The sequence below is a fragment of the Vigna angularis genome, chromosome 10 (assembly GCF_016808095.1).
Source record: "Vigna angularis cultivar LongXiaoDou No.4 chromosome 10, ASM1680809v1, whole genome shotgun sequence".
NCBI lineage: Eukaryota > Viridiplantae > Streptophyta > Magnoliopsida > Fabales > Fabaceae > Vigna > Vigna angularis.
The window spans coordinates 5487078-5507671 of NC_068979.1; the positions used below are offsets into that span (position 1 = coordinate 5487078).

The 20594-nt window shown below is 34.4% G+C and overlaps 2 protein-coding genes across 2 annotated transcripts; one reads left to right on the plus strand and one right to left on the minus strand.

Moving 5' to 3' along the window:
- The first annotated feature begins 1956 nt into the window (after nucleotides 1–1956).
- On the plus strand, nucleotides 1957–7280 carry LOC108335821 (nicotinate phosphoribosyltransferase 2). Its single transcript, XM_052869428.1, has 15 exons — nucleotides 1957–2198; nucleotides 2319–2466; nucleotides 2796–2915; nucleotides 3007–3141; nucleotides 3238–3299; nucleotides 3729–3804; nucleotides 4330–4431; nucleotides 4942–5058; nucleotides 5535–5593; nucleotides 5685–5859; nucleotides 6026–6160; nucleotides 6251–6349; nucleotides 6583–6691; nucleotides 6897–7009; nucleotides 7082–7280. The coding sequence occupies exons 1-15, from the start codon at nucleotides 2050–2052 to the stop codon at nucleotides 7157–7159; spliced, it is 1677 nt and encodes a 558-aa protein (XP_052725388.1). The 5' UTR covers nucleotides 1957–2049; the 3' UTR covers nucleotides 7160–7280.
- A 281-nt stretch (nucleotides 7281–7561) lies between these two features.
- Nucleotides 7562–20067, minus strand: LOC108335998 (DNA polymerase alpha catalytic subunit). Its single transcript, XM_017572268.2, has 31 exons — nucleotides 18849–20067; nucleotides 18326–18496; nucleotides 18112–18195; nucleotides 17918–17992; nucleotides 17561–17625; nucleotides 16747–16837; nucleotides 16451–16639; nucleotides 16058–16221; nucleotides 15804–15918; nucleotides 14899–15078; nucleotides 14704–14817; nucleotides 13999–14118; nucleotides 13581–13901; nucleotides 13379–13471; nucleotides 12090–12229; nucleotides 11931–12003; nucleotides 11772–11828; nucleotides 11559–11651; nucleotides 11092–11214; nucleotides 10921–11018; nucleotides 10781–10826; nucleotides 10311–10424; nucleotides 10115–10198; nucleotides 9864–9977; nucleotides 9686–9775; nucleotides 9509–9585; nucleotides 8717–8930; nucleotides 8468–8521; nucleotides 8261–8380; nucleotides 8102–8176; nucleotides 7562–7955 (listed from the first exon to the last, which is right to left on the minus strand). The coding sequence occupies exons 1-31, from the start codon at nucleotides 19950–19952 to the stop codon at nucleotides 7809–7811; spliced, it is 4605 nt and encodes a 1534-aa protein (XP_017427757.1). The 5' UTR covers nucleotides 19953–20067; the 3' UTR covers nucleotides 7562–7808.
- Between the last annotated feature and the right edge of the window lie 527 nt (nucleotides 20068–20594).

A 20594-nucleotide genomic window follows, 5' to 3' on the forward strand; every position in this document is an offset into this window, starting at 1 on the left:
TGTTGTAAAACCTGATTAAAAACGCTATCAAAGTATACTTCCTATGCATGCATGTATATTTATTGTTCTTGAGATGAATTAGACAATGAAGTAAAATTTCTCTGTAATTAAGCAAAAAACAAATACAAGTAAAAGTTCATTCTCGAGCCAGCCTAAGTAAATGACAGGATCCAAATACAAGTAAAATGTCTAGAATAAGCAAACTATGATAATTGTTAATAAAATCAACAATTGATTTAATTGATAGAATTACATCAGAAATCAAAAACTCCTTTTGAAAGAATTTTTTGGAATAAACGAATGTAAAGGACATGGTTTCCACACTCTTTTTCAATTAACATTTTCACTTTTATCCCTTTAATAATTTATCTTTAAAACATGATGAAACTCCAAAATTTATCATGATTCCATTGTTAAACTATTTATAACTCAACCCAATGACTTCACTCCAAGCTTAAGCTTTTTCTTCAATTACTAGATATACTCTGTATTTTTTTTTTCTTTATTCTTGAGTAAGTGTAAGAGGATTCATTATTACCTCAGTTTATTTGTTTTAATTTTAATAGTTAATTGTAGTTATAATTTCTTTAATTTTACTTTAAAAAATCATATAGTATATTTTAAAAATCTTAATAATTGTTTAAAAATTAAAAAAATCAAAATATGTCATCAAATCTAATCCAACTCAATTAAAAATAAGTTGAATTGAATTAAGGAAAAAACAAAATAAAATCTTTTCATCGAGTCCTATTATAGATTTACCAAAGTTACACCCTGCTATGGGGAAATATTCGAATTCAGTACTATTCATGAGACAAAATTTCTAATTTTAAATCTCATAAGCCCCTTTATTAAAATGAAAGTAGTGTAAAACAAATTTGGAACTAAAAGAAAAAAAAATTGCTTGTGTAAAAATATGATCATTATAACATAAAGCTGCGATCTAATTGATTAGAAAAAGACTTCAATAATTAGTTTAGTTTTGCAAGAAAAAATAAAACACAAAAAGAATCAATACTTTAAGAAAGGATCTTTAATTGCATCTATTTGTTTGGTTTGAACTCATTTAATTTAAGACAATGATATTTTAGCATCTATTTTTTTTTTAATTCATTTCACACTATTTTTCAATTTTTTTTTCTTTACAAATAAAAATTTAGTTTTTAAATAATTATTTAACTTCTAAAAATAGGTTGTCAAATGACTTACCTAGATGTGAAAAAATCATTTTCCTTTACTCTGTTATAGAGTCATTCTCTGCAAAAGTAAGTGTTGAGCTTGATTATTGATCTGGTTTAGTAACTTGTCATGGATAATTATGCTATTCGTTGAAAAAGAAATATATTAATAGTTGACTTTTATTAAAAATCTAACATGTTATTTATTGTGAGAAGACATCAAATTATTTTAAGAATTAAATTTTAAGTTTAATTTAATTTTATAAAATTGTTTTGTAAGATAAATTTGGTGTTGACATGTATATTCTAAATTAACCTTACATAGATGATGGAGATTTCAACCGTCGACTAAAAATGAAATGAAAAGAGCATATGATGCAGGAAGTTTATGCTTGAACTGCAGCAGATCCTTTTTCGATGGCGTTCGTATCTTTCATTTTTACTTTTACTTGCTTTGAAATTCGTTAGCCACATTTTATGGAATGGAATCACAGATACACAGGTGTTCTTGAACCTGACTCAGCTTGTTTCAGTGTTGCAAATTATACTCATGAAAACGTTGAGAAGCTGCCATGTGTGCGAGATGAGAAACGATATTTTCTCAAAAATATTTAATTTAATAGCAAATTGCTGAAAAGAAACTCTTTTGTCTTTGATTTGGGACTATTTGTTGTTAAAATTGTCACTTCTCTCCAAAACGCATCAAACACTCACGTTTTGCATGCATGTAAGGCAAAGCCATAACAACACCGCTATATATATGTGCATTTTGATTCAATGGGTTCTCACTCACGCTTGCTTCAACCTAAGAAGTTTGTTTCTTGATTATATATAGAAAAAGCTTAGTTTATTGAACAACACAAGATCAACCATGGCAACGAAAGAGCCCAAGAAGAAAAATTCGGGTCGGAAAATACCCCGACCCACAAACCCGATGGTGACTCCTTTGTTGACGGATCAATACCAATTCACCATGGCTTATGCCTACTGGAAATCTGGCAAGCATCAAGAACGTGCTGTGTGCGTGATTCAACCCTATACTAAATCTTCATCATGATCTTTTTTGGTTTGGATGGGTGCAGTTTGATATATTCGTTTGTTTATGATGTGATTCGCTTGTGAGAGTAATTTTTGTTTCAGGTTTGATTTGTATTTTCGGAAGAACCCCTTCGGAGGGGAATACACCGTCTTCGCTGGTTTGGAAGAATGCGTGAGATTCATTGCTAATTTCAAGCTCACCGAGGAACAAATTGATTATATCAAAGATAATTTGTCTGTTTCATGTGAGGTAAACGTGTGCGACACTTTCGTTTCAGTGTTCGATCATTTCACTCTAACAGGACATAAAAGAGAGCATGTTTAAGGTTGAACAGATAGATTACCATTGTCTGGAGTAAACTACATCGCCAAAATAGGTCTTACAAACATTTTTTTCTCTTTTAAAAAATTTTAGCAACACACTCTAAAACCTTTTTTCTGGCAGAGTCTCTTATATGGAGTGATCTTGTTATAAGTCTTACTATATACACAAGTTTCTTTTGACGCTTCTGTGATTTTTCTGGTATATTTTTCGTTCAAAATAAATAGCAACTTTGGTAATTATTGACTAAATCATAGGAAGGCTTCCTTGACTATCTTAGAGGAATTGACTGTTCTGATGTGGAGGTGTATGCTCTTCCCGAAGGATCAGTTGTTTTTGCTAAGGTACCCTTGTTGAGAGTTGAAGGTCCGCTTGCAGTGAGTACCTGCTACTATTAAATGCTCTCTTTCCGTTTACATCACTTTCCAATTCTTGTTTCTTGCATTAACTTGACTTTCTACTCTTCAGGTTGTTCAATTGCTAGAAACACCTTTTATCAATCTCGTTAATTTTGCATCATTAGTTTCTACTAATGCTGCAAGGCATCGTTTTGTCGCTGGAAAATCAAAAACTCTGCTTGAGTTTGGACTACGAAGGGCTCAGGTTTCTAAGTCCTTCTCAAAAAATAATTGATGAAATTTTTTTTTAATTAAATTCTTTCCTCGTTGATATATCAAAAAAATATTATTTTCAACTTAGGGGCCTGATGGTGGAATTGGTGCATCAAAGTACAGTTACATTGGGGGATTTGATGCAACAAGGTACTATCTATCAAACAACTTCAATTCTAGTTATGTTTGCCAATTGGCATTATAAGGTTCAAAGGCTCGTCATATTATATATATATATATATATATATATACCTAGAACTAGCAGTTATCATGACTGAGATTTTTTGTGGACTATGTTTTTTGTAATGCCAACAGAGTGTGCTAGTTATGACTATTAATTAAATATATTTCTAAGATTTGTTAACTCGAGGAAAAAATATAAGATGTTTCTTCACTGTTAATTTAAGACGGCGGGGCACGATTTTGGCAAGATGGCATGTAAACTTATTATGTTATCGTTACTTGACTATCAAGTTAAAATGACATTCCACTTTTAGCTATTTGTTTGGGTTGAGTGAATTTTTTGTATCTGACCTTTGGTATTGTGTAACTTTGCTTTTTCGTATGCCACATCAATAGCAACGTTGCAGCAGGAATGTTATTTGGGATTCCCCTTCGTGGTACTCAGTCCCATGCATTCGTTAGCTCCTATATGGTATGTGCACATTTCATTGAAATTCTTGACATATTCTGATTGTGTTGATGATGAGTCCCTGTTTGGTGGGAATATATCCTATACTTTTTTCACCAAGCCAACCTTATATCTCTACATAGGTGTACCTGTTAATCAGAAGGGACATTGTCTATTTTATATTTATGTCCTGATTCAGCAATTCATGAAAAACTAAATGCAGCGCAATTAGTTCAGAGATTTATGAACCTCTTTGGAGATCGTAAAACCCAAATATAAAACTGCAAGGATCAAATTTCTTATAAGATCAAGATATGAGAGTGGCATTCAGTGATAGAAATGAGGATGATATTATAAAATCATAGAAGAAAGGAAAAGATGAGGAAGATCCTCTCATATTATAATAATAGACTTTCAGTCAAGAATCATCTCTTTATCATTATGATTTCTGTTATCAGTACATTTATGCTTTGTTATGACTTTAGTTATTCTCTGATGTATTTGATTTGCTTACTCTTATGCGTATCTTGTGCGACCGGTGTTAAGCAGAGCCTTGACGAGATTAAAGACAAAGCGCTTCGTAAAAAAGATGGTTCAAGTACATGTCAAGATTTTGTTAGCTTAGTTGGAGACTGGCTGAGAAAAATTGAGGTGACTTGATCTAAATCCTTTAGAAATACATTTTTAATCTGTGGTTGATAATTTGTGGTTTGGTGTCATCCTGATGACAGTTACTTCCAAGTCCACATATATTTAAGCGTCAGTTCATGTCAAAGTTGTAAATGATGTCCATCATGGATCATGGAATAGGATTAAGAAGATACAAAAAATGGATACTAGTATTATTAGTTGTATGGAATGTTTTGTTGAAAATTTATTCTGAATTTGGAATTCTTAGCATATTTGGGGCTATTAAAGTGCTTAATAAATTATGGCCGTGTGAGTTTTCACAATTTCCATTGTGTATTGAGTTTTCTAGACTTGTAGACTTGATTTTTAATTGACTAAACATTTCAAATTTTCTTTCCCTTTTAGATGTATTCTTTCTCTTGTTATACTCCAACATCCTCAGTTTCTTCCATTTCTCCACATGAACATTGTTATAGCATATATTTATGCTTTAGCAACAACAATAATCTATACTGATTTGTGACTGTGCAGCGGTCGGATTCACTTCGTGGCAATTCTGCTGACACCAATAAAAGTGAGCTGGCAGCATTGACATCATATGCATTAGCATTTCCTGATAACTTTCTTGCCTTAGTAGACACTTACGACGTAAGTGTATAATATTTTCTTATTTTCTTATACCTATATTTCTTGGTATTACACATTTTGTAAGGCATATGAATGGTCATGACAAATGATGGAGTGCGTATGAGAGAATAGTAGGCTAATGAAAGCACCATTTATAAGGTGAATGATAATTATTAACCACTATTCTAATTCTACAACTAAAAGATATGAAATTAACAATTCAGATTCTTTATTATAATGAAAGAGGGATACAAAATATTTTTAACAAACAAGTCAAACAAATTCCTATCAAACTCTGTTCTTGAACCTGCTAAGGATATTAATTGTCTCTGTTGCGCCTCACAACCGTAGATAATTTTAGAACCATTTTGATCATCAATGTCCAATGGTTGAGTAAATCTTGTTTATCCTTATCCTTATTCTGTCTTTTGCGAACATGTTAGTTCAGGTTTAGTTTAACTATTTTTGCACATGGTGACACTTACATGTGTTAACAGGTTATGAGGAGTGGAGTTCCTAACTTTTGTGCAGTTGCATTAGCTCTCAGTGACTTAGGGTACGTCAAGAAGTTTTCCCTGCATACTTATCATAATCACTTGATGATGTAATTGTTATTCATTGCTGAGTTTAGGTGATGTTCTGAGCAGATACAAAGCAATTGGCATTAGGCTGGATTCTGGCGACCTTGCATATCTGTCTTGTGAGATCAGGAAGTTGTTTTGCTCCATTGAGAAGGAATTTGGATTGCCCGGTTTCGGAAAGATGAGTATCACAGCTAGCAATGACCTTAATGAGGAAACAATAGATGCTTTAAACAAACAGGTAAATTCGCTTACAAACTGGAATTGTAGCTTATATGCTGTTGATTCAAGAAAAATATGACGGTTTAGATTGAAGCACAATGTTGCTAAAACAACAGTCTATACCTGAATTCATAGTTTTTTTTTTTTATCCTAGTTCTTTTATTGGATTGCATCTTTTTCTGCAGGGTCATCAGATTGATGCCTATGGAATTGGTACATACCTGGTTACGTGTTATGCTCAAGCTGCTTTAGGTGTTGTTTTCAAGCTGGTTGAAATTAATAATAAACCTCGTATCAAACTTTCTGAAGCTGTCTCAAAGGTTTGAACACTAAACAAAATATATAACTGGGACCATTAATTTGCATTTAATTATAATCTTATCACCCTTTTGCTATTTTATCTGTTTTAGGTCACTATTCCATGTAAGAAGCGAATATATAGATTGTATGGGAAAGAAGGTTATGCTTTGGTAGACATAATGACAGGAGAAGATGAACCCCCTCCAAAGGTATTTTCTTGTCTATCAGTTACTACAAATTATTACAAGGTTCAGAACCGTCACATTCTCTTAAGTCACAATTAATCTTCCCATCATATCTAATTAAGATTTTAATTCATGAGAATAAATAAATAAAACATAGTAGTCACGTGTAGACAAAATAAGACTACAGTGGTCTTATATCATGAAAGTGTAATTTACAAATGTAATCATTTATATTTTTTAAGAAAATTTCATGATAGGTGGGAGAAAGAATCCTGTGCCGCCATCCCTTTCGAGAATCCAAAAGAGCATATGTGGTGCCTCAGAAAATTGAGGAGCTTCTAAGGTGTTACTGTGCTGGGAATTCAGGTATGAACCTATCAAAATTCAGTTATGCCACGGAAAAAAATAGGACCTTTGCCATACTTTACCTATATTTCTTTGGCTTTAACACTGTTTAGGGCATCTCATGACATTATTAATGGACTTAAACCTACAATGCAATGATCCTCTGGTCCTTAAAACTCAATAAGGGTTTAAATAATCATATAATATGCTCTGTTATTTGTTGAAGATAAAAACGAAGAAATTCTACCCCCTTTAAAGGACATTAGAGAGCGATGCATCCAGCAACTTGAGCAAATGCGACCTGACCACATGAGGAGACTAAATCCAACTCCCTATAAGGTATGATGCTTTATTATTTAATAATCTTCCTTTTAAAATGCTTTTAACACTTTTACTTCAAATTCTGGTCAGGTTAGTGTGAGTGCAAAGTTATATGACTTCATTCATTTCTTGTGGGTCACTGAGGCACCTGTTGGAGAGCTGCGATAACAAGGTAAATAAATGGAGATGCACCTGATTATTTAATGGAGGCGAAAGAAATTGTAATAACATTTGCATTCTTGTGATTAACTATCTATAATCATATATGGATGTGCTTACATCTTTCTAGGCTGTATACCTATTTTTGTACTTCAATTTTGTATTTAATTACATTTTAAAAAATTAATAGTTCAATCTTAAAATGAATATCTTATATTTAACGATAAAAAACAAAAGAAATAATCGAAATAAATTATTCACCCACTTGTACAACCTTTGGATCCAAACGTTGTGGCGTTATCTCGTTTGGAAAAATACATCACTTAATCATAAAACTATTCAACATTCTTAAAATGAATCAATTATTAAATTTTTTATAATAAAAAAATTACCCTAAATTGTAAAATTACATTAGGCACACTGTAATCAATTGAGGAGCTTTGAAAATAATAAAGATAAACGTAAACATATTTACAGAACATGTGAAATTGTTCTATGAACATCTACAGCTACACAATCAAGTAAATATTAGTATAGAAGATTGATAAGAGCCCAGTTCTGCCAGCATGATTTGCTCAATCACGCTTGATAATCTATTAATAAAATCATCACTCTGCTAAAAAAAACCCTTGCTTCGGGTGGACACCAAACCTGCAGATTAAACTGATATGACCAGATCCTCCAGTCTCACCCATCCAAAGGCACAACGGTCCCTGATCTTCTGCGCTGTTGAAGCTGCTGGATCAATCATCGGCCTAATTTTTATCAACTCTTTCTCTATAGTTATTCTAGATTTGGCCTCCATCTGGAAGAGTCACGTCCAAAAACAGATGATTAATAATGATGAACCAAGTTGTATAGTTAGTTAATCATCATTCATTTATTTAACTCAAACATCACAGTTAACAAATTATCCTCATCAATCTTGTCGTCGCATCATTTAGTGAGTACCTTTTCTATACAAGAAACAGTGTCAAACACGTGGCAAAAATACGAGAGCTGCTTGTACAAGTCTGCTTCAGTGTACTGAAAAATCATCTAAACATTTAGTATATTATAGTACGCGTATGAAAGCACTTGTTAAAATTCAACAAGTTCGTGGAGTGAAACCTTTCTAAGCAGACGACCATTGCAGCGAGGATAATTTGGACAAACAGTTCCTCTCTCGGAATCACCAACCAACCGAAGGCTGATACTTCGCGTTGTATGCTTACACGTTTCATCATCACACTGGATATGCCAAAACAGACAAGGAAAATGACACTTAAACTTTCACAGGCTGTTAATTTTCATAATATATTTAGAGAGGTGACTTACCGTTAGTAAACCTTTATAGTACATCAAAACAAACATATCTGCTTGCCTTTTGACCTATGAAGTATAACGAAGTGTAAGTATATTCTGGGAATAATATTCTGTGCTAAATCAAATCAAAAAACATGTTAGGTGTTACTTTAAATGTTCTATTTTGAAGTTCATTCCAGAGTCTGAAACTGGTTTCAAAACTCTAAGCGCACTTAAACAACAATACTTTTAGAGATGCCTTGAAACTTGAATTAGTCAAACCTGATTCGCTATCATCGCTGGAGAAATTTTGACATCTTCGGGGCATTTAGGACAACACAGCTTACGCCAGAAATTGAAGTCAGATTCCTCGGTGGATACGCTGGTTGTCATTCCACTTCCCAAGAAGCAGCAAATAGATTTAGAGACGGGTGGGCAGTCAAATGTACCAGAGCAGCTGGGGCATGACAACACCAACGGCTCACATCCCCGATACCTGAAATTATTTTATCACATCCAATCCATGAATTAATAATTATGAATAGGGAAATCATCAGTAAAATCCATTGATCATAACACAGCTTTAGCAAGAATCTACCAAAACCTAAATTAATAAAGCTAAAATACTGTGAAAATATTTTTTATAGCTTGTTGAAATCTCTGCAGAGTATACTAAATTTCAGAATTGAAACAGAAAGGCTCAAGCAGTAATCATGATAAAAAAAAACCCATACTCACGGATATCTACATGTAAACTTCATATGATATCCTCGATGGATACATGCCGTTTATGAACACGATATTTTATTACTCACTTAATGACAAGACGGATAGGAGTATAAAGACATACAAACCAGCAAATACCCACTACTGGTTAATTATTTTTAGTAAATTTTATTTGAATTAAAAAAAAATCAAGAAATAAAAACAAAGTTACTAGTAACAAATATTAACCATTCAAGAATAACCCCTTGTCATTCCTACCAATTATCTATATTAACATTGGTAGCGCGTATCTGCATTTAAGAGATTTTTGAAAATTAATGGGATCTGAATTTAAAAACCAAGACATACCTCTCTTCATCATTAGCAGCAGACAAGAGTAAACTGCTAGAATCATCATTAAAAGCTTCACTTGATTTATGATGAAACTGTAAAACAAAATAGTTTTCCAATTTAGATAACTTATACAAAAAATAAAAGTAAATACCTGGATCTGAATGCTGAGACAAACTAGGAAGTATATTTTACCTTTGAGGAGTCAAGACCTAAGCAATCAGCCAGTCTTTCTGGGCTTGTTCCCTGAATTGATGCACAGAGGCGTGATACTACGGGATGGATCTACAAAACCAAAACATAAAATACTCAATTAGAGTACAGTACTTGGTAACCATTGTTATTTATAAAATTAACCACTGCATTCTAAGACCTGTTGTGATAAATAGTAATCAATGTCAATCAGCCATGTCCCTTGTTCCCGTTTAAGTTCTTCAGGATGTCTAGCACGTTGAGCAATGCCTCCAGCACTGCCTGAACTGCCACCCTAATCAAAGCAGAACGTAATATTAAAAATACAAAAGTGAGAAAGAACATAACCAACGTCGAGTACTTCATGAAAAAACATTTCCCAGGGTTACACTATTTGTCCTTTGATAGGAAGTGAATTACTAAATGACAAACCTGTTCATAACAAATTATATACGGGATTGTATCACCAACAGAACAGCCAGAAGAGTAACCTTGTTGCTTCAATCTTTGTGCCACCTATACGTTGTGATCAAGAAAAGCATCCTCAGAAGTCAGAATCAAGTAGGTCGTAGTAAAAGAAAATAGATCAGACTATTTGAAGTAACAAATGAAAACAGCTTGGACTAACAAGAACATGTGGCTGGTTCTTGGCATCAGGATAAGCTTCAGGAGGTTTAGTCAATGTCTTCGTAATGACATATTTCTCTAATGGTACTTGTCCGTTCCTCATTTCTTCTTGTACCTGTATTAAGATTAACATCGACCGGTTTGCAGGAAAAACAAACCTCAAACTCCAATATAAAAATCATTAATTAAAATGAAAGGCAAAATTTACATGAACAAAATCCCCAATGAACTTCAATTTCTTCAGAAACGGTTGATAACTAGATCAACCAAAAAAAAGTATTCCACATCATCGATTAATCCCATCAAATGTGGATTATACACCCAAGCACTCAAGTTTTTGGACCACCCTATAAATAGCATTCCACTCTTCGGGCAGAAAGTAATGAGCCCAAAGCTCCAGGAAGAATTTTTCTAATCACATGGTAAGTTATTATAAACAAATGTCTGATACTTCAAGAAATCACAATTTACCTTCATGAGCGAGTTGTGGATTGACTCCACTACATCTTCACATGACCTGTGAGCATGGGAACCATAATATAACTAGTTAGTAAAAACTTGAGTGATTATGCATCTAGGCAGGCAAATTGGCAAAAAGGTAAGTAACATACCCTCCAGACAAAATTTGAGTCAAGCAAAAATCTCCTAATTCTTTAGCTAATAAGCTCCAGTCACGACGAACAATGTCAAGACCTTTACGTTCAATCACCTTCACCATACAATAACCTCACTGTATGATTTTATGATTGGTAATGTAAAAGAATAAGTTATCACAAGCATACCTCATATGGGGTGCCATCTTTAAACAGCAACTTTACAGCTGCATACTTCTTTTTCTTGAGAAGCAGCATTCTTTTATATAAACCATCAAGATCAATTTCCAAACATTTATATTTCTTATTGACCTGATGACAAATTAAAGCAGAAAACACATATCACGAGAAGATAGCTGAAAAAAAGAAAAGGAGGGAAAACTGCCATTTATTCTTGAAATATGGAAATATGCCAGAATTATCTGTAGTTGTAAACAGTGCAAACTAAACTTGCTAAGACAATGTTGCAGTTGTGTCCAAATTAAATCACCTAAAAAAGAATCTTGAAATATATTTAACAAGGGGATAACAATGCTGAAAAATTATGGTGTTAGCTCTAAAACACCATGTAGCACGGCATAAGAACAGAGGAAAGGATATGCAAATCTAAACCACCAAGAATTAAGAGATTTTCACAGCTAATAGTCAAATCTTACCTCTTGAATAACTTTTACAGCAATTTTATTAGCTTCCTCAATATCATCCAGCCCACTGTAAATCATTATTGAATCCGTGTCGCCATAGATCACCTATAAAGCAAAAAAACAATGCGCAAATTAAGAGCCTAATATTCACCACCAGTTACATCAAATAAATATAACTAATATACCAAACTCTAATACTTCAAGATGAAGAGTACTAGAGATAACCTCTAAATTCAAGGCATTCTGAACTAAATCAACAGTACTCTGCAGTATCTCCCTTCCCTGAATGGCCAATAGACATGCAACTGAAAATGTGAGCATTTGAAAATATGTTTCGGAGTACAGTAATCACTCGTTACACTGAATAAGCAAGTGTATTCTTACTTGTAAAGTAATAAGCTCAGCCAACGGCTTAGCATAAAATCTTGAATTGGAAAATCCCAGGCACCCATACATACTGCATAACACACCATTAAATTTAACGCACAAGGAACAACAGCATTTAATATTGAAAGATGCACGGAAAGGAAAAAGAAATAACACCTGTTAGCAGTAAGCTTTAGTGCTTGCTGCTGAATATCCAGTTGCTGAACCCTTATAGGATCAGCTTTTTCATTCTTCTTTTTTTCATTCTTTATCCACGACTTTACCTTCTTCCTCCTATCTACCAGATTTTTCAGCACCTACCAACAAAAACATCCTCAATTATACACGCATCTAAACTCTGTAGTCTACACGAAAGGATATGAAAATAACTTGTACATTAATGAAGTTATAAATTTTTAGATATATTGATAAACCACACGAAGAACAGACGTGCCACTTTTACTTGAACAAAACAACTAAATATTCTAGGCCTTGATTGTGCCAATGTGCAAAAACTAGGGAGCATTTGTGTAAGGAATTCTAAGACAAGATTATTTAGTTTGAGGCAATTTAAAATGAATCGTTATGAATGCTGTTTTCAAATAAATATGCTTTGTAGGTGAAACAAACAGTCCTGGCCTGTACTTACTGTGCTACTGCTTTACGTTACTTGAGTGATTTTCAAATAAATATGTCATTCGGTAATAGCAAAGGACATATCATATCATTCTTTATCATTGATCAGATCTTATTTGGATGCAGAAAATTATTCACTGTGATGCATGAAATTAGAGAAAAAGAACATTGTTTTCTCTAGTCCAGTCCTTTTGTTGCCACGTTCTACATCACTTTCCACTGAAACAACCATGCCAACTTGATTGGGCATCAGCTACTAATTTTATAGTTGAATCCTCATTTTCAAACTGCTTTTTCACGTAAGTAACAATAGCACCCAAGGTACAAACGCACCAGATGGAGACAACTCTAGAAAATCCAGTTACAATGCAGTATTGTAAAGAAATCTTAAAACACCCTATCCATACGCAACAAAATATAAGCCACAGCCTCCTCCAGTATTGTAAAGAATATATAAACCACTTCAGTATAAATTACTGACAACAAATTTAATTTATCAAGGTAAACAATCTAGAAATCTTAAAACACCCTATCCATGCGCAACAAAATAGAAGTCACAGCCTCCTCCAGTACTGTTAAGAATATATAAACCACTTCAGTATAAATGCATAACTGACAAAAAATTTAATTTATCTTTAATTGGACCAACTCGCATACAGAAAAAAGCCAACCAACTTGTCAAAAGTTGTAATTCACCTAAATTAGGGAATAAAATTTGGCCGGGCTCCATATCTTAAATCATACCCAACTAGGAAACAAGAAAATAGTATAAAACTTCAAGTTCAAATTGATTAAAAGATAAAACATTTGTATGTGTGTGCATCTTTTACCTCTGGCAAGACTCCAGTTGTTTTACTAGATGGTAGACGTGGAAAAGATCCATCCAAAGATTTTTCAACAGTTGTAAAGCAAATATTGTATTCCTGTAATTCAATTCAGTAAGTTGCAAACAGTAAAACCTGTAACAATTTGCCGCTTGTAACAAATTAGACAAAATAAACCAAGCACATTTTGAAAGACAGCGGCACTAACCTGAATAATAGAAGGATAAAGACTGTTGAAATCCAGAAGCAGTATATATTTGTCATATAGACCCTTCTTTGGCTCCAAAACCAGTCCCCCAGCATAAGAAGGACCCTTTTTGCTTTTCTTATTATCAGCTTCAGAAGCGTCATTGTCATAGTTTACATCGTCAACATCTACATCGTAGTTGCTATCTTCAGCATCGTGGGTTACTCTACGTTTCGTCAATTTCGTTTCTTTAGAATAGTTTGAGAACTTGTCTGGCACCATATATTTCACTGCATGGAAAGTATGCAGCAAAAGATATTCAACCCTCTGTGCTCGAGCACCCTGAAATAATAAAATAAAAATTTAGCTGTTGACTGCTGCCTGGCCAGTTAAGCCCAATATCAAATCAAGATAAAAAGTAAATACATCGGGGTCTCACCTGAAGAGTTTTCCCCCACAGATTACCACTTATATTAGTCAGCTGACGGGTGAGTGGAAGAATACTTAAATAAAACATTAGTTCCATAGACAACCATGCATCTGTTTCACCGTATTCAATCTGAACAAGTCAAGAACACCATAACAGTCAACATAGAAGCAAATAAACTATATATTTTTTCAATCATTCGAATATTCCAAATGAAAAAGGTAAAATCTTTGACCCACCCTAATATTTGGCAAGATCATGTGAGTTGATAAGAACCCATAGCATATCAACTAAGACTATAAAAGTCCTCAAATTCAGCACAGTTGTTCATTATAGTATTAAAATATTCCGTACTAGAAAATATTCAAGTTTCAACAATTCAGCCCAAAACCAGTAAGTTTAACTCCAATCCACTGGTAATATCAAAAAATATCAAGTTCGGAATAAAATTTGCTAATAGCATTAACCATACAAGCATCGTAGTTCAATATTTGTGAGTGCAAACTATTGCCGAATGTATCTAAATTTACCATTAGCCCAAACAAGATCAGCCCCAAAATAGTGAAGCAATATTAAAACAAAAATCTCATTCGATAATGAAGTGTTTATCATTTAAAAAAGATAATTCACAGTGAACATTACATAACAAGCACTTCAAATAGTTCTCCGCAACAAAAAAAAAAAGATGCAGAGCTGTTTGAGTATATTGGAACCTACAAGCTCCATTAGCGATTCTGCTGACTGGAACATTTTTGGAACTTCATGTGGAGCAACTTCCTTCCGAAACTTGTTCAGGTGTGATTTTGCAAGGTGACTTAAAGAGTAACTAACCTGGAAGAACCAATAATTATGGTTACTAAGAAATAAAAAACACAATTACTGCTCAGTGCGAGTTCTCAACAATTATTTTACCTCCTTTAATAGGTCACGGGAACACAAGTATGTATCACAAAGAAGCCTGCCAGCAATGCATGACATGATACCAGGATCTGCTCCAGAACCAAAAACCTTACTTCTTCTTCCAAGTTTAGGCATAGTCGATCTGTTGAGGCGGCCTAGTTTAGACCACATGCTGCTTGCCACTTTGCAGGCCTGCATATTTTTTATTGGATGTTTTTAGGTGTAGCATCAAGTGTAAAATGCAAGTCAGAAGGAAAGAAGCAGCAGATTTTTGCTTTAGAAAGCCTAATGAGCTTTAAATTATAGTGCGGGCCATTTAGGGAAAATGAAAGTCACTTTCTTGCACAAATGATGCAAACCCCAAAAAACTGTATTTAGAAATTCAGTAGAAAACTTTAAGCTTGAAAACACAAACAGTGATCTGGAAACAACTGACTGAAAATATAGCTTTCTTGACAATAGTGTTTTGGGCAACATGAACTGGGGCATCAGCTAGTGAGTTTCACAGAAAAAATATCAGAACTTTGTCTATTCAACAGTTAGACAGCGACAACAACCTCTAAAAAAATACCTTGAGAATGACGGGTTAAAAAAACTGCAGAATTGCTACACTTTCTTCAGGACAAATTCAGACTTCCAATATAAACTCTTCATAACCAATTTTGAAGTAGTTTTGATCTTTGTGAAAATTTTGTACAATTTTACCCCCTTAAGAATTAATTTCTACCTCATTGAATGAATTGTTCAAACCACCTAAATCAATCATTTATCATCCTCATATCGTCCATTGGTTTCAGTATATATATCCATTTGACAAAGAAATAATAAGAAAGGAATGTGCCAAATTCGATTAACTTTGTGAAAAGTCAAATAATTGGTTGACATGAAATTATTAGAGGAAAAGATAAAATTCCCACCTGGGATCTGTGGAGAAGAACATCCAGGTCAAATCCAGATATATTATGTCCAACCAGAACATCGCAATCCAACTTGTGCAATTCTAACATCAAGCGGTTCAATAAAGCTCTTTCACTGAAAACAAAGTGTTATTAGATAGGTCAAGCCTAGAAGTCATCATAATTTCCAAGAAAAGTTTCACAGTTTTTAGATATCATATTCAAACTCAAAATAACATAGCAAATACGTACAAACCATCTTGTAATGTCTCTACCTGCTTTCAGCACACAGAATATTTGAACCAGCTTTTAAGTTTCTGTCCGTAACCTCCTTGTTGAATCCCATTGGAAATATACTCCCATCAAGTTTACGAACAACAGTAAAATGGGTCAGCCTTCCGGGTCTCCTCCACTCTGAAGCCATCATAGGGGCATCAATCTAAAATGTTAAACAGTAAAGGTTACTGCTGAACATACTTCCACCGCAACTCCATCCAACATGGTGAACCATCTACTAGAAAATATCTTAAACTTTGATAGTAATGTTTAAAGAGACAATGAGGAGATACTAATAGGAACAGATAATTGGTGACAGTTATTTAAACACTCAATGCATAACAAAACCACAGTAATGGTAAGCAAACACTAAAAAAGGAACCATAAACAACCTTAACCATGTTACAACAGACAACGGATGCTGATACAATCTCATTTATATTCTGCTTTTCATTTATGGTGGTTTTCAAGTTTATTGCTGCAACAACCACTGGAGGAATATTATAAGTGATTTTTGAAGGAGCTGATGTTTTTATGTGTTTAGGAGAGTCAACAGTTACTTCAAATTTGCACCAGCTAACCTGTAAGTACAAACAAGATACCTGGATTAAAACAAGGCGGCCTATACATGGAATAAATGACAAGAAATATACAATACTTCAATTTGATGCACAACTTAAAATCTCACCCTTCGGGAAGATGAGCTTGTAGCAAACTTTGAAACCTGTAGCCATGAAGGCCCCTTTATCTTCCGTTTAATCAGAAAAAGCTCAAGGGCACTGCAAATTGTAATAGTTGGTTCAACTGTTTGTCTAACAAGTCAAATTTTCAATTTATGGACACTCATGCCAAGAGCGGGGAGTATCAGTATAAAAGACTTTGCATGATACTAACTTCAAATAACAGAGTTCATATTTGTTAACAAAAAATAGGCTTTTAGTCTCTAAAGTTAAGGCAGATACTCAGTCCTCAAATCAAAATAAGAACAAAAATAGTGTAATATTCTATTTTAGAGACCCAGAACGTTTTTGAAGTGCATAGTTACGGAGAAAATAATTTATCTTCACAAAAAGAAATCTTGAAGGTTCTGCCAGATTAATCTCCCAAGTATCATTTCCCAATGTTCCCAAGTTTAAGAAACCCATTCAATGATCATCCTAAAAGTTACATGTTCTTATTATTTCGAAAACACCAGATATTTGCTGAAAGAACCTGCTTAGAAAACAGTTCTTTGTTATAGACTGCAGGATAAAAGTTATTTGTAGAAAATAACTGCTGGCAGTAATGGCTTAGGAGTATAATCCGACAGAAGACTGTGTAATTGGGAAACGTGAAGTTATTTGTAGTTTGAGGACAGAGAATACTCTCAGTAGGAGACCATTGTCTCTTAGCAATTGCGTTGTTGCATATGTGATTACAATGTTCTATGTTATATATATTGCTTTAGCGATTTGGGTTCTATCAAAACGGCAAATAGGATAGTCTTCAAATACTTATAATACCTGCAACTAGTTCCTAAGAGAGCACAGAAACTTTCTCCTTTGAGATCTGCTGGAAGTACAGGATCCTGCAGAGGTAAAAACATTGAAAAAAAATAAAATATATGTGTGCATATACATACATACATACATACATACATATATATATATATATATATATATATATATATATATATATATATATATATATTATAACTACACTTGAATAACAAAATTTAGAGAATGCCTTTTAACTAGAGAAAGGACAGATTTGGAGTTTATAATTGTCTCTAAAATAACTTGAGTATACATCAAAAGATATACTTTGAACATCCTTTTAACTAGAGAAGGGACAAATTTGGAGTTTATTTAATACTGTACCTTGAATGAATAATTTATTTTCACCACATAATTTTCCCCTGTAGGAACTTCAAATCGATCAAATGCATATTTCCTCTGCAAAAATCAGCAAGAAATCAGAATAAAAAGAAAATTAAATAAATCCAATTGGCACAGAAAGCATCCATAACTCATTTTTGCACTCCAAGACACGACAAATATTGTAGCTAGCAAACCTTAACAGGTGCCATACTAAAGTTCGAAACATCCAAATTCACCAGATGTTGTGCTATCTCATTCTTAACATCAGCTACTGCATCCTACAATTTTTTACAAGAGAGAACCCATCAACCACGAGATATGACGAAAATAAGGTACAAATTAAAAATAAATAAAAAGAAAAACAAATAGTAGATACATGCATACACCAGAGTCAATCTACAAACTTACTTGCAGCTTTTTAAAGAAATCCGCAGAAGAAATTCGAGACTCCTGGACATCTCTCTCGAGACTCATCATCTCTTCAGTGCGAAGCAAGGGTCGGCTAGGAACTGCATAGACACACCTCTGCATGCTCTTGACAATAACACAACAACTCTGATACAAATCCCCAGTCTTAACCTGAATTGTAAACCAGAATTGAGAATGCAAACCATCAAAGTAATACTCACTGGCAGCAATGAGCAACCGACTGTTGCACAACAACTCAACCCTCCCTTGGTCAAGTCCAAAAAAGCAAACCAAGTCTAAATAATGACAATAATAGTAATAATAGGACACTTCACAGTATGGCTTTGCCAGTTGACACATTACCCATGCTGAAGAAAACTTAACAGAAAAACTAAAATCTAGGGCTTCCATTCTACAGCTAAAATATTATGGGCTGAAGAAATAAATAAAAAATAGCATTATGTACAGTGGATGAAAAGGTCAAAAAACTATTGAAATAAGACAATATATCCTGTAAAAATACCTTCCCAAAGAGATAAATGGTGCCCCTGTTTTCCCCATAAAACTCCTCGTAGGAGTCTAATATGTAGAAAGGCAGTGATCCATCTTCCTCCAGATCAAACTCTAAGTGTAAGTTCTCCAAAGCATCCTTTGAATCAGTAACATCAACCCCACCAGCACCGCGTATTGCTTCCTTCCAACCAGCAGTAGCAGACAATGCAGTGTCGTCCGCTTCTTTAACCTTCGCGTTCAAAGTGAACACCTCCTTCTTTGCATCCGCTTTCACTTCAACCATACATTCTTTAACTTGAGAATCATTGGCTACCACCGTCGGTGTCTGCCCATTCTCAGAACTACCACGCCCGAAATCTTGGACTTCACTAACCACCACGCTCTTTGGCTCAAACCCCGAGTCAAAACCACCACTCTCAACAAATACCTTAACAGAGTCGGGGTTACCATGTTCCGGCAATGAAGAAGAATCTTGTATCATACAAACAGAAGGCTTATCCCTAAACGCGGTATTAACACGCAAAACATTGTTTGCGTCAGAAGTGGAAGAGGAATTCCCTTTCGCCCTTCTACGCCTCAGTCTATCAGTCTCGTCCGCAGCGTACTCCGCGATAACATCGTCGACGATGCTCTCGCAGACTTTGTCGTCTCTGCTCTTCTTGAAAACGGAGGAAGTGAACATGGAGGACAACCTCTGCCCTCCCATCATGGCCGCAGCGGCGGAGAGCGATGAAGAAGGCCGTTTCGGCTGAGGATCCTTCTTCTCGACCTTCTTCCGTTTCGGCCTCTCCGACTCGCCTTCGGATTCATCAGAGGAGAGAGTGAATCCGGCCTGAGACCAGTCCTCTTCCTCGCCCTCATCGCCGTATCCGATTCCTTCGTCGTCGACTATAAAGGAGCGCGCCTGTTCACGGCGCTTGGCGACGAGGGCATTGTACTCGTCCTCAGGGACAGTGTCGTAGACAGGGTTTTCTAACCTGATTTGAGGCCCAGTGCCATCGGATCGACGACCACCGCGGAGGCGGGCCTTGAGACGCTCCAACGCTTCGCTGCGAGCGGTGGACTCCGGTCCCCTGGGCCTTCTCCTTCCGCTTACTGGCTCCTCGTCCGCCATCTCTGTCTTTCTCGATCTCTGATTGGTGTGAAGTTAGTGTGTGATTTACTGATGGAGAATACCCTCAGGGGTGCTACCCTAAGTTTGAAGAGAAAGCGGGAAATCGTTCAATTTTGGCGCGCTTTCTCGTACCTATATTCACATTCATTTAAGTTATACCTTAATAAGCTGTCAAAACGGTAACGGCGCTCAACTTGCTAATCACGAGTCGGTGACTTTGTGAGTCAATCTAATTCAGTTTATATTAACTTAATCAGTCACTTAATTATAAGTGTTTTTTAAAATAAATAAAAAATTATAATTTTTTTAATTTAAATTAATTAAAATTTATTCTAAAATGAGGTTAAACTCTAAAGATAAAATAAATAAAAATATCATACCTAAATGTAATTTAAAAACAAGCACAAAAGGTAAATAAATAAATTTTTAATATTGATAATTTTTGTATCGCTTGTCCATTTATAATATTAGAGTCTTAAATAGATAAATATATAATATTTTTCTTTCTTAAAACATTTTTTTATCCTCATCTATAATATAATAATAATAAATGTTAACTAATAATATTGAAACACAAAATAATAAATAATTAAATTAGGTAGGTTGGTGAACCAACGGGTTCAACCCGGTGAGCCAACAGGT

Coding starts and splice junctions, on each gene's coding strand:
- LOC108335821 (XM_052869428.1), top strand. CDS start 2,050: ATGGCAACGAAAGAGCCCAAGAAGAAAAATTCGGGTCGGAAAATACCC. Junction 2,467..2,795: donor ATTTGTCTGTTTCATGTGAG/GTAAACGTGTGC, acceptor ACTAAATCATAG/GAAGGCTTCCTTGACTATCT. Junction 3,142..3,237: donor TTGGACTACGAAGGGCTCAG/GTTTCTAAGTCC, acceptor TTTTCAACTTAG/GGGCCTGATGGTGGAATTGG.
- LOC108335998 (XM_017572268.2), bottom strand. CDS start 19,952: ATGGCGGACGAGGAGCCAGTAAGCGGAAGGAGAAGGCCCAGGGGACCG. Junction 16,838..17,560: donor CTCTTAGGAACTAGTTGCAG/GTATTATAAGTA, acceptor TACAATTTGCAG/TGCCCTTGAGCTTTTTCTGA. Junction 9,776..9,863: donor ATTACTATTTATCACAACAG/GTCTTAGAATGC, acceptor TTGGTTTTGTAG/ATCCATCCCGTAGTATCACG.